Below are 14,544 nucleotides of genomic sequence, written 5' to 3'. Positions count from 1 at the left end.
ATACATGCATATTATTATTACTATTATATAGAAAACACTCTGAAGTTTCTAAAACTGTTTGAATTATGTATGTAAGTAGAACAGAACTCATTTGGCAGACAAAAACCTGAGAAGACTTCCACACAGGAAGTGAGAACTCGATTTTCAAAACAGTGCCAAATGATACCCATTCTAGTTATGGAAAAGCAAACATTTCCTAGGGCCTCCACTAGATGTCACCGTCTTTAGATTTTAGTCTTATGATTCTACTATAAAAGAGGGGCTCATAGGAGCTATTTTAGTGAGCGGTCATCAGAAATCTCAGTTTCGTTTTGCGTGCGAGCAAGAGAGAGAGCTCTCGTTCCAATGCTCTTTCTTCAGACAATGAAATTCTCCGGTTGGATCCTTATTGATGATTAATGTAAAACACATACTAAATATGGATTGCAAACATCATTTGACCTGTTTCTACGACCTGTAACGGAACTTTTTGAGTTTTTGTCTGGAGGGATTGCTCGTGCTTCATGAAAATGGATTCGTGGGCTGAACATGCTAACAACAAGTGGCTAAAGGATGGGCTTTATGGAACTTTTCAGTCATTTCTGTCGAACTGGGAATCCTGGGAGTGCCTTCTGATGAAGTTATTCGAAGGTAAGTGCATATTTATAGTGTTTTTGTAGCTTCTGTTGACGCCAAGATGGCGACTATTTCTTTGGCTGGATTGTGCTCTGTGCGCCGTTCTCAGATAATTATTTTTCCGTAAAGTTTATTTTGAAATCTGAGACAGCGGTTGCATAGAGGATAAGTTTACCTTTAATTTTGTGAATAACACTTGCATATTTTATCAATGTTTATTATGAGTATTTCTGCAAAATCACCGGATTTTTTGGAATCAAAACATTACTGCACGTAACGCGCCAATGTAAACTGAGATTTGTTTTAATATATATATGCACATTATCGAACAAAACACACAATACATGTATAACATGATGTCCTATGACTGTCATCTGATGAAGATAATCGAAGGTTAGTGATTCATTTTAACTATATTTCTGCTTTTTCTAACTCCTATTGTTGGCTGAAAAGATGGCTGTGTGTGTTTTTGACTTGGCTCTGACCTAACATAATCATATGTTGTGCTTTCACTGTAAATCATTTTTGAAATCGGACAACATGGGTAGATTAACAAGATGTTTATCTTTCATTTGCTGTATTGGACTTGTTAATGTGTGAAAGTTAAATATTTCTAAAAAAATATTTTTGAATTTCGCGCGCTGCCTTTTCAGTGGAATGTTGTGGGTGTTCCGCTAGCGGGACCCCTGGGCTAGAAAGGTTAACAAAGGGGGCATTGAGTTTTCAATATTGGTCAGGAATATCAGGAGATCATGTGTAAATAAGTTTTGTTTATGTTCACCAATACTGATACCTGTATAAGTTTGGGTCTTGTCTAATTCTTTCTGCAATAGGTTCAATTGCCAGTGAAAACAGGAGGGGGAGAGGTGACATCCCTGTCTTGTGCCCCTTTCTAAAGCAATTTCATGTATTATTTGTGTATATTTTTGTGTATATTTTTGCTTTAGGGGTTATATACAGTATATCATATTTTTGATAAATTGTATTATTTCAGCTGTACATTTGAAAGCTTCCAAAGTTTTGAATAGAAAAGGCCATTCAAGAGGGTCGAAAGCCTTTTCCGGAAACAACAGCCATTATTAATACATCTATATCTTGTCTAAGTCTTGTATTTTTTTGCATATTGTATTAAACTGAAACACGTTCTTGCATTTGTTTGTCTATTTTTAATAAACCGTGTTTGATTGATATGTATCAAGTGTAGTACGACTTGTACCAAGCTATTGCTTATAAACTTACTTATTATTTTATTGTCACAATTTATTAAACTTATGGGTCTATAATCAGTAGGGGACTCTCCAGATTTTCCTGGTTTTAATATAACTGAAATAACTTGGATACATGGAACTAGGAAGCGCTGAATTGAGTGACGTGTGTTGTCATTTGTGTAAATGGACCATTTCCATCTGTAAATCGTGCCGCCCGAAGGGTGCATGAAGTAGGACAGTGGATCAAGCATGTTTTCTCATCTCTGTTTCATGTTGACAGGATCAGCTGGCTTTACCCACCAAGCTTTCCTGCGCACGCACGCACGCACACGCACGCAGGCAGGCAGGCAGGCAGGCAGGCACGCACGCACACGCGCACACGCACGCGCACACGCACACGCACACACCCACACACACGCACACACACACACACAGATTACACTACGAGCGTGTGGTAAGCAATATATTACATGGACTAAGGAGACAATATCCAACCTATCTGCTCTACAGAAAGGATAGATAAGGTGTTTCCTAGATAAACACTATTCTAACACGGCACTGGAAGCCTGGAAGCCTCTACGTCGATACACTGACAATAAAAACCAGCAAAACAATTAGTCAGGAGCCAAGCCCAGTGTAATGGGCCTCTGGTGTCTTTTCCCTCTGTCCCAGTGGAGAGATTAGACACTAAGTTCCTACGAGGCCTTTCCTCCAGCTGTTGTTTATGGGACACTACAGTTATACACTACTATGGACTTGTTCCTCTGTTCTGGGACACTACAGTTATACACTACCATGGACTGGTTCCTCTGTTCTGGGGCACTACAGTTATACACTACTATGGACTGGTTCCTCTGTTCTGGGACACTACAGTTATACACTACCATAGACTGGTTCCTCTGTTCTAGGGCACTACAGTTATACACTACCATGGACTGGTTCCTCTGTTCTGGGACACTACAGTTATACACTACTATGGACTGGTTCCTCTGTTCTAGGGCACTACAGTTATACACTACCATGGACTTGTTCCTCTGTTCTGGGACACTACAGTTATACACTACCATGGACTGGTTCCTCTGTTCTGGGACACTACAGTTATACACTACTATGGACTGGTTCCTCTGTTCTAGGGCACTACAGTTATACACTACCATGGACTGGTTCCTCTGTTCTAGGGCACTACAGTTATACACTACCATGGACTGGTTCCTCTGTTCTAGGGCACTACAGTTATACACTACCATGGACTGGTTCCTCTGTTCTAGGGCACTACAGTTATACACTACTATGGACTGGTTCCTCTGTTCTGGGGCACTACAGTTATACACTACCATGGACTGGTTCCTCTGTTCTAGGGCACTACAGTTATACACTACTATGGACTGGTTCCTCTGTTCTGGGACACTACAGTTATACACTACCATGGACTGGTTCCTCTGTTCTAGGGCACTACAGTTATACACTACTATGGACTGGTTCCTCTGTTCTGGGGCACTACAGTTATACACTACCATGGACTGGTTCCTCTGTTCTAGGGCACTACAGTTATACACTACCATGGACTGGTTCCTCTGTTCTAGGGCACTACAGTTATACACTACTATGGACTGGTTCCTCTGTTCTGGGGCACTACAGTTATACACTACCATGGACTGGTTCCTCTGTTCTAGGGCACTACAGTTATACACTACCATGGACTGGTTCCTCTGTTCTAGGACACTACAGTTATACACTACCATGGACTGGTTCCTCTGTTCTAGGGCACTACAGTTATACACTACTATGGACTGGTTCCTCTGTTCTAGGGTACTACAGTTATACACTACTATGGACTGGTTCCTCTGTCCTGTTCAGTGACACAGTACAGACTATACAGACACTAGTATATGAGCTGTACAGTCATTATCCCTCTGCTGTGCTACCTAGCACATGACTACACACACACACAATATCAATCTCAACATCGATCAGAGTTACTCACATGGCTTTTTTCTTTGGAGATGATTGTGAATGCATTGCTGTCGATGAGGTAGCAGGCCAGGTCCTGAGAGAGAGAGAGAGAGAGAGAGAGAGAGAGAGAGAGAGAGAGAGAGAAAGAGAGAGAGAGAGAGAGAGAGAGGGGTTAGGCACTTGTTGAGAGAGAGAGTAGGCAGCCTGGTCAACAGAATAGCAGAGATGGCCTCTGAGCGGTTCCCCAACTCCCACATCACCATCTCCACTCTGCTGCCCCGCAAAGACTTTCATCCCCATACCATTCAGAAAGTCAACGCTGACATCACCAGAGGGTGTGGCCTACTCCCGAACGTACACGTTGCTCACCACCCAACAATCACCCCAGAGCATCTGCACGACCACTCCCATCTGAGGAAACAGACATTAGGGATGTTTACCAAGTCTCTAAAGGACGTGGCACTTGGTAGACAAACACCTCATGCCGTATTGGACAGAGGACCACCCAGAGACCCCTACCAGACCACTGCACCAACAAGGAGCCCCAGGCCCCTTCAACGCCACACCAGACCCAGCGCACCCCACAGGCCCCACCCACCACCAGACCATCACCACTTCCATCGGCTTAGCCAGACCGGACCGGGCCCAGCCTACTACCCCGCATCAGACCACCACCCCTACCAGACCAGAGAGGAAGCCCCACGGCCCAGACCTGGTCCCCCTCCACTCCACAGGGCCCAACAGCAGGACCAGCGCAGCTACGCAGAGGTCGTCAGAGGACAGGAGAACCTTGTAGGATTAAGTGAGATTAAACAGCTCCTCCAATACATCTGCACTAAACTGCACTAAACACACACACACACACACACACACACACACACACACACACACACACACACACACACACACACACACACACACACACACACACACACACACACACACCTATTGTACTCAAATGTACTTGTTCAATGAATAGGAATGTTTATATATATAACAGAAAGAATGTTAGCTGTTATCCTGTTTATCTCGCTCTTAACAACTTAATAGTTAGTAGTCACAGTATTTCTGACTGCTATTCTTTCTTTTGTAACATGAAATCGCTATCAGTTAGCATGTGGAACATTCAGGGCCTAAACTCATCAACCTTTGGACTGAAGAGTTTAGCACTGGAGTTCAACAAAAACCTTAAAGATGTTGATGTCATCATTCTGCAGGAGACATGGTGTAAGGCTGACATTGTCACTCACTGTCCCACAGGTTACAGAGAGGTAATTTTACCGTCACAGAAACACAGCTCTGTCAATAGAGGCAGAGACTCTGGAGGACTGATCATTTGGTACAAATCCGAACTACAACATCTAATTGACCCCCTCAAAATTGGCAAATATCACATTTGGTTAAAACTGAAAAAAGAACTTGTACTGACAGAAAAAGATGTGTTCCTTTGCGCAATTTATATCCCCCCCTCAGAATCCCCATATTACTCAGAGGAGATCTTCCCCACCCTTGAGGAAGAGACGTGCCATTTCCAGGCCCAGGGAAATGTGCTCATCTGTGGGGACACAAATGCGCGCACAGGAACACTACCTGATCTAACGAGCACACGAGGGGACAGCTTTATTACAGGCCATACTGTTTCTAACTGCCTTAATCTCCCCCATAGAAACAACAGTGACAGCACCGTCAACAAAAACGGAAGGGATCTTTTGCAGCTCTGTAGAAGCCTGGGTCTGTACTTTGTCAATGGTAGGTTACGGGGGGACTCTTTGGGGAGATTCACCTACTGCTCACCTCTTGGCCACAGTACAGTAGACTATATGATCACAGACATTGACCCTTTCTCTCTCAGCTCATTCACTGTCAAGCCACTAACACCTCTGTCTGATCACAGCCAAATTACATTGTTCCTCAAAAGAACAGACATGGAAACAACCACACATTCACAGCCCAGTAAGCTGTACAACATCAGACATTCATACAGATGGGCCCAAAACAGCACAGAAGAATACCAGAAAGCAACCTGGAACCAAAATATCGAAACACTCTTAGATAACTTTCTGGATACCACATTCACTCACAGTAAAGAAGGCATCAATCTAGCAGTACAAAACATCAACTATATATTCAGGCAAACGGCAAAAGAAGCACAATTGAAATTGATAAAAAACAAAACAAAAAAGATCACAGATGACAACTGGTTTGATGCAGATTGTAAAATTATAAGAAAAAAAATTAGAACACTATCCAACCAAAAGCACAGAGACCCAAATAATGGTGAATTACGCCTTCATTACTGTGAGACTTTAAAACTCTATAAACGTACACTCAGAACCAAAAAAGCCCAGTACAACAGAAAGCAGCTGATGCTAATTGAGGAGTCCATAAACACAAACAACTTCTGGCAAAATTGGAAAAAATTAAAGAAATCTAAACAAGAGGAATTAGCGATACAAAATGGTGACATATGGACAACCCATTTTAAAACACTCTACAACACCGTTCAAATTGACACAAACACAGAACAACGCCAAATTCATGAGAAGTTGAATGGATTAGAAAAAGCTATAAAGGACAACCAAAATCCACTGGACTCCCCAATTACTGACCAGGAGCTCTATAAGAAACTTCAGGCTCTCAAATTTAAAAAGGCATGCGGACCTGATGGCATCCTAAATGAGATGCTCAAACTCACTAGTGCAAAATTTCAATTGGCCATATTAAAACTGTTTAATTTGATCCTGAGTGTAGGTTATTTCCCTGACATCTGGAATCAAGGACTCATAACCCCAATCTTTAAAAACGGAGACAAATTTGACCCTAACAATTACAGAGGCATTTGTGTGAACAGTAACCTGGGGAAGGTTTTCTGTAGTATTATAAATGTAAGAGTTCTAAACTTCCTTAATAAGCACAATGTCTTGAGTAAAAGCCAAATTGGATTTATACCAAAACATCGCACGACCGATCATATTTACACCCTACACACCCTGATAGGTAAACATGTCCACCAAAATAATACCAAAATATACGCTTGCTTTATCGACTTCCAAAAAGCATTTGATTCTATTTGGCACACAGGACTGTTCTACAAAGTTATTGAAAGTGGTGTAGGGGGTAAAACATATGACATAATTAAATCAATGTATACTGGCAATACGTGCAGCATTAAAATTGGCAAGAAAAGAACAGAATTCTTTAACCAGGGGCGGGGCCTTCGTCAGGGTTGTAATCTGAGCCCTGCACTCTTCAATATTTACATTAACGAATTGGCCACTATTCTAGATAAATCCTCAGCCCCTGGTGTTAGTCTCCATAATTCAGAGGTTAAATGCCTACTCTTTGCAGATGACCTATGCCTGTTGTCACCCACAGCACATGGCCTACAGCAGAGCCTGGATCTGCTAGAGCAGTACTGCCAGACCTGGGCCCTGGCAGTAAACCCCAAAAAGACTAAAATAATGATTTTCCAGAGAAGATCCAGATCTCAGGGAATTAGACCAAAGTTCTCAATTGGTACAAAATATATAGAGTACTGCACACACTACAATTACTTAGGTTTAAAAATAAGCTCAACTGGACACCTTAATGAGGCAGTGAATGAACTGAGAGAGAAAGCACGCAGGGCATTCTACGCAATTAAAAAGCAAATTCAAATTGAAATACCTATTAAAATTTGGCTAAAACTAATTGAATATGTCATTGAACCAATTGCACTTTATGGCAGCGAGGTGTGGGGTCCACTTGCAAAACAAGATTTCATCAAATGGGACAAACATCCCATTGAAACCCTGCATGCAGAGTTCTGTAAGATTCTCCTACATGTCCAGAGGAAAACTACAAACAATGCATGCAGGGCAGAATTAGGCAAATATCCACTAATAATAAAAACTCAAAAAAGAGCAATTAAGTTTTGGAAACATCTAAAATACAGTGACCTCCTCTCATATCACTACCAAGCCCTGCAATACCAAGAGCTGAGCAAAGAAAAGAGTCCCCTCATCCAGCTGGTCCTGGGGCTGAGTTCACAAACCTGTTCTACTAACACACTGAAGCCTCAGGACCAGAACATCCAATCAATCAGAATAAACCAAATTACAACACAGTCAAAACAAAACTACATTGCTTATTGGGAAACACAAGCACAAGCACAGAGCAAAATGCAGTGCTATCTGGCCCTAAATCACAGGCTCAGTGAGCACAGCCTTGCCATTGAGAAGGGTAGACACAGGAAAACCTGGCTCCCTGTAGAGGAAAGGCTGTGCAACCACTGCACAACAGCAGAACCTGAGACGGAGCTGCATTTCCTGACAAAATGTCAAAAATATAAAACAATTAGAGAGTGTCATTTCCCCAAATTTGAAACTCTTATTCAAGGTTTCAAAGACCTCTCTGATGAGGATAGGCTACCCGTCCTGTTGGGGGAGGACGCAGAGAGCTGTGGGTTGGCAGCGCACTACATTGCTGCCTGCCATAAGTTGAGGGACAGTGTCTGACAGACCAATCAACCTGCACATGTACTCTACTGTATGTTTATTGTTATTGTTGAATGTATGGTTATTTTGACACTTAGTTATTGTTGTTACTGTTGTCCCGTTGACCATTTTGATTCTCATTTTTATATTGTAAATAAGCTTTGGCAATATGTACATTGTTACGTCATGCCAATAAAGCAAATTGAATTGAATTGAATTGAGAGAGAGAGAGAGAGAGAGAGAGAGAGAGAGAGAGAGAGAGAGAGAGAGAGAGAGAGAGAGAGAGAGAGAGAGAGAGAGAGAGAGAGAGAGAGAGAGAGAGAGAGAGAGAGAGAGAGAGAGAGAGAGAGAGAGAGAGAGAGGAGAAGAGAGAGAGAGAGAGAGAGAGAGGATAGTAAGAACAGATGAGAGAAGAGAAGACAGTGATGGATGCTGTTGCTTGACAAGCAGAGACCAGCCGTTCTCTTTTACTAATGATCCATCATACAACCTGACTCAACCTGACACCATGAGGAAGTGTCTTTATAATAGGACTGGTTGATGTAAGGGACCATAAGTCATGTGACTTAGGTCATAGAGGTCATGGCTGTGGTATAGGGGTCAACAGGGTTGGAGTGAGAGATGGCTACATACCACAGTAGGACAGGAGATATAGCCTGTGTCCCAAACGGCAACCTAATCCCTATACAGTAAAACGGGCACTTGTAGTACACTATAAAGGGAATAGGTTGTCATTTGGGATGCAGCCGTAGCCTAAAGATACTCACCATGGCCTCACATGTCAGCGGACAAATCCCCTCTGTGTTGGAGCACTGGAGAGAGGGAGAAAGAGCACATCGTTACAACACTGTATATATAGACATAATATGACATTTGAAATGTATTTTATTACTTTGGAACGTCTGTGAGTGTAATGTTTACTGTTCATTTTTATTGTTTATTTCACTTTTGTTTATTATCTCCTACACTTGCTTAAGCAATGTTAACATATGTTTCCCATGGCAATAAAGCCCCGTGAATTGAATTGATAGAAAGATGGAGAGAGAGAGGAAAAGTGAGATACAAAGTGAGAGAATAAAAAAATACAATAAATTAAAATAAAAAATAAAATCAGAAGGTTAGTCTCCAAATAGAGGAAATGAGGTCATCATTGTGACTGCTCTTGAACCACACTGAGCCACAGCACAGAGATATTACCATGGTAACAGAACCCCCCCAGCCCCCCCTCCCTCCCCTGAGAATAATTCCTGTTGTCTGTTATTGGGAAACACATAGAGAAAGACAACAGGGACGCTGGCACATACATACTGGATGAACAGCACTGCTTTCCTTTATGAAGCTCACCAGTCCTCCCTCCTCCCAGCCCACACACACCATCTCCTCCCCCACTAAGAGACAACAGGCTAGGAACTCGGGAGGGAGCGACCTATCTACTGTATCTACCTACCTACCGCCCCCTCACTCTGAGAGAATCCCCTCTGTTGTGACTTCTTTCCTGGCCTTCTGTAAGTGGTCTCTCTCATTTATAGAGTCGTGGATGGGTTGAGTGGGCAGCTTGCTATTAGCTACACTGTAGTAGCAAATAGCCAGGACACAGCTATTAGCTACACTGTAGTAGTAAATAGCCAGGGCACAGCTATTAGCTACACTGTAGTAGTAAATAGCCAGGACATAGCTATTAGCTATATTATAGTAGTAAATAGCCAGGTCACAGCTATTAGCTATATTATAGTAGTAAATAGCCAGGACACAGCTATTAGCTATATTATAGTAGTAAATAGCCAGGACACAGCTATTAGCTATATTATAGTAGTAAATAGCCAGGGCACAGCTATTAGCTATATTATAGTAGTTAATAGCCAGGGCACAGCTATTAGCTATATTATAGTAGTAAATAGCCAGGGCACAGCTGTTAGCTATATTATAGTAGTTAATAGCCAGGGCACAGCTGTTAGCTATATTATAGTAGTAAATAGCCAGGGCACAGCTATTAGCTATATTATAGCAGTAAATAGCCAGGGCACAGCTATTAGCTATATTATAGCAGTAAATAGCCAGGGCACAGCTATTAGCTATAATATAGTAGTTAATAGCCAGGGCACAGCTATTAGCTATATTATAGTAGTAAATAGCCAGGGCACAGCTACTAGCTACAGAGGATGAGGCTGTTTACCAAATGGCACCCTATCCCCTATATAGTGCACTACTGTTGAACACATCCCAATAGGCTCTGGTCTAAAGTAGTGCACTATATAGTGAATAGAGTGCCATTTGGGACGCAGGCAGAGGCCTGGGTTAAGGAGGTGGTTATAGTCTGGAGAGTAGGGCCCCTGCTGCTGCAGATCAGGGTTGGTTGTTCAGCATGGCCTCCACTCACACACTAAACACACCCCCTGCTGCTGCAGATCAGGGTAGGTTGTTCAGCATGGCCTCCACTCACACACTAAACACACCCCCTGCTGTTGCAGATCAGGGTAGGTTGTTCAGCATGGCCTCCACTCACACACTAAACACACCCCCTGCTGCTGCAGATCAGGGTAGGTTGTTCAGCATGGCCTTCACTCACACACTAAACACACCCCCTGCTGTTGCAGATCATGGTAGGATGTTCAGCATGGCCTCCACTCACACACTAAACACACCCCCTGCTGCTGCAGATCAGGGTAGGTTGTTCAGCATGGCCTTCACTCACACACTAAACACACCCCCTGCTGCTGCAGATCATGGTAGGATGTTCAGCATGGCCTCCACTCACACACTAAACACACCCCCTGCTGCTGCAGATCAGGGTAGGTTGTTCAGCATGGCCTTCACTCACACACTAAACACACCCCCTGCTGCTGCAGATCATGGTAGGATGTTCAGCATGGCCTCCACTCACACACTAAACACACCCCCTGCTGCTGCAGATCAGGGTAGGATGTTCAGCATGGCCTCCACTCACACACTAAACACACCCCCTGCTGCTGCAGATCAGGGTAGGATGTTCAGCATGGCCTCCACTCACACACTAAACACACCCCCTGCTGCTGCAGTCTGGAGAAGAGCCCTGACATTGGAGAGAGAGAGATGTGCATTGCATGAGCGCTCCCTCTGCCACTGTCCTTGTCCACGGTGTTGCTTTTTGGTGTGAGTGATGGGAGGCAGCTCTAACGGTTCAAACTATGGATCTGCTCTCTGTTTCCAATCAGAAAAACAACAGAGAAATACGCTGGGAGATGTTGCATACCCACAACAGCAGAGTGGATGGACGTGACAGAGAGTCAATGTGACGTGTGAGTGATGTGTATGATGTGTGAGAGAGTCTGAATGTGACGTGTGAGTGATGTGTATGATGTGTGAGAGTCTGAATGTGACGTGTGAGTGATGTGTGTGATGTGAGAGAGAGTCTGAATGAGGTGTGTGAGTGATGTGTGAGAGTCTGAATGAAACGTGTGTGACGTGTGAGGGAGACGGAATCTGACGTGTGAATGCTGTGTAATGTAATGAGTTTCAGTGAAGCACGGATGTTGTTAAATTGAGCCCTGCTAAAAAAAGAAGGGATTGAGAAGAAGAATGGAATGATGCCGTCTACTTACGTCTGTGTCATTGGGCTGAGGGGCACAGCATCCGGAGGGGAGAGAGAGGGAGAGGGAGAGAGAGGGAGAGGGAGAGAGAGGGAGAGAGAGAGGGAGAGAGAGGAGAGAGAGAGAGAGGGAGAGGGAGAGGGAGAGAGAGAGGGAGAGAGAAGGAGAGGGAGAGAGAGAGGGAGAGAGAGAGGGAGAGAGAGGGAGAGGGAGAGAGAGAGAGAGAGAAGGTGGGAGAGAGGGAAGGAGAGAGAGAGAGAGAGTTATACCACATTACTGTAAACTCACTCTATCCATGTCTTGAAATGTTTTCTGATAGGGACCGTGACCTTGGTTACAAACTGACTGGAAGCCATCGAGGCTGACATTATCGCTGAGATGGGGTGTGTGTGTTTGATTGTTTAATGTGCTTCCCGCCACCCCTAGGTCAGAGAGCAGCATGTGGCCAGTCTCATTATCTGCTGACCAGATTGTGTGTGTGTGTGTGTGTGCCTGCGTGCCTGCTTGAGTGTGTTTTGTGTGTGAGCCATCTGTGCGTGCGTACCTGTGTGTGTGTGTGTGTGTGTGTGTGTGTGTGTGTGTGTGTCCTGCGTCTGTGTCCATGTGTGTGTGTCCCAGAGCTGGGCCAGTGATCTAGAGCGTGACGGTGTGTGAATGGAACATCTATCATGTCTCTCTATGTCCCATTAAACCCTGCATCAAGCCCCCAGTGTGTGTGTGTGTGTGTGTGTGTGTGTGTGTGTGTGTGTGTGTGTGTGTGTGTGTGTGTGTGTGTGTGTGTGTGTGTGTGTGTGTGTGTGTGTGTGTGTGTGTGTGTGTGTGTGAACCCAGACTCCGTGGTTCTTCAGAGAGGAAGACTATTTATCTATTCATTCTTTCCTATTAGATGTAGCTCATGCTTTAGTACTATAGCCTGATAATAATCATCAGGAACTTTACTTACAATAGTGTGTCATCAAGTAGGATTTGTATGTGCATAATCAAGTAGTAGTGTTTAAGTAGTACTGTAATATGGTTTCATATACATCAAGCCGTTTCTGTAATCCATGTACATAGATACGGTACGACAATGACATTTCTCTGAACAGTTCATGTAATATTAATCTGTGTACTGAACATTCCATGCTGTGTGCATTCTAGAAGGCGTTGACATTCTGCCTTGGAACCTTGAAGGGATTTCAACAGTCAGTTAACTTTACTCGGAGAAGCCCCAACTTAGCAGCCTATCAAATAAAGATGGTAGCAGTTGACGTCGACGTGACAGTCAGGGGGGAACATAATTATATAATCTGACAAGACAGGAGGAGAGGAGAGGAGAGGAGAGGGAGCTAACTCCCCCTGTATTCCTTTAGGGCAGGAGAGCACCTGACTGCTACCTCTCTCTCTCTTCCATCTGTGGGCTTCTTATACATATTTTGTTACCAAAGTGAGAGGACGGACGGACGGACGGACGGACCGTCCTCTCACTCTGGTAACAAAAGATGTATAAGAAGCCCACAGATGGAAGAGAGAGAGAGGTAATATAATATAATATATATAATATAATATTTTTGCAGGAATCTCCTTGCTAATGATTGTCTGTTCATTACTAGAATGTTAGTTGGCTTGTGAACGAGCAAGGTGAGAGATGACGGAAGGTTTCTGCACACACAGCAGCAGCTATACTCATACAGGCCCAATGTGCCTCAAGGCTAGTTCAGGAATAGATCCTCTCCCTCCAGAGTTCTCCTTTATCACAAGTTCAAAGGTCAGGAAGCTCAGACCACAACATACAGGGAGAAACATACTCTGACAATAATCAGCCATACTCAGATAATAATCTAGCTAGTGTATTGATGTGATTTAAATCTCTGGGGTATTCCATATCTATTCAGTTAAAATGGGGCGGCATGTAGCCTAGTGGTTAGAGCGTTGGACTAGTAACCGTAAGGTTGCAAGATAGAATCTCCGAGCTGACAAGGTAAAAATATGTCGTTCTGCCCCTGAACAAGGCAGTTAACCCACTGTTCCCCGGTAGGCCGTCATTGTAAATAAGAATTTGTTCTTAACTGACTTGCCTAGTTAAATAAAGGTCAAATAAAAAATAATGCAGAACTGCAATTCTAGAATATCTATTATAGATATAGCAATGGAATGTTCATTCTGTTCAGTTTGATTCAGAGGCTGTTTCAGTCAATACATCGTCTATGAACCCGTTGTAGACAGTGTCCCTTCTGTTCAGTTTGAGTTAAAGTTAAAGTTAATATGGTCATAAATCACCTGGTGGAAGAACTGAGCGATTTCCCCTTAGATAGGCCAGTTGCAAAGTCAAAATGGGCTTTATTGTAAAAATGAATGAAAACAATGATGAGTTTTTTAGTCTTAATTTAAGATTAGGGTTAGGCATTTGAGACTGTACCAGCTAGTGACCACTCTGCAGAGCTGGGTTTGAGCACTAACTAAGCTGCATTTTGTGATTTAGGCAGGATGTTGTAACTCACCTGCTTAGCTGTAGCCCAGAACCTGGTCTCTAACAGATCCAGTGCCATCTGAACCCCAATTGCTGAAAAAGAGAGAGAGAGAGAGAGAGAGAGAGAAACAGAGAGACAGAGAGAGAGAGAGAGAGGGGGGGGGGGCGAGACATAGAGAGAGCGGGAGAGGGGGGGGGGCGAGACACAAAGAGAGAGAGACAGAGAGAGAGAGAGAGGCAGAGAGACAGAGAGACAGAGAGAGAGAGAGAGAGAGAGA

General features: G+C 43.5%; 1 protein-coding gene across 1 annotated transcript in view; it reads right to left on the bottom strand.

The window, feature by feature from the left end:
* LOC129838775 (voltage-dependent calcium channel subunit alpha-2/delta-4-like) overlaps positions 1–14,356 on the bottom strand; it is a 34,476-nt gene extending 20,120 nt beyond the window's left edge. The window contains exons 1-4 of the mRNA XM_055905944.1: positions 14,298–14,356; positions 11,830–11,844; positions 9,019–9,063; positions 3,808–3,870 (exon numbers count right to left, since the gene is read on the bottom strand). Of these exons, the coding sequence (XP_055761919.1) occupies positions 3,808–3,870; positions 9,019–9,063; positions 11,830–11,844; positions 14,298–14,345 (171 nt within the window). The 5' untranslated portion in view covers positions 14,346–14,356. The remainder of the gene's footprint in view (positions 1–3,807; positions 3,871–9,018; positions 9,064–11,829; positions 11,845–14,297) is intronic.
* Positions 14,357–14,544: the final 188 nt, after the last annotated feature.

The sequence above is a fragment of the Salvelinus fontinalis genome, chromosome 39 (genome assembly GCF_029448725.1).
Source record: "Salvelinus fontinalis isolate EN_2023a chromosome 39, ASM2944872v1, whole genome shotgun sequence".
Lineage (NCBI taxonomy): Eukaryota > Metazoa > Chordata > Actinopteri > Salmoniformes > Salmonidae > Salvelinus > Salvelinus fontinalis.
Note: the sequence above shows the minus strand (reverse complement) of the source record. Positions and strands in the feature narration are given on the sequence as shown.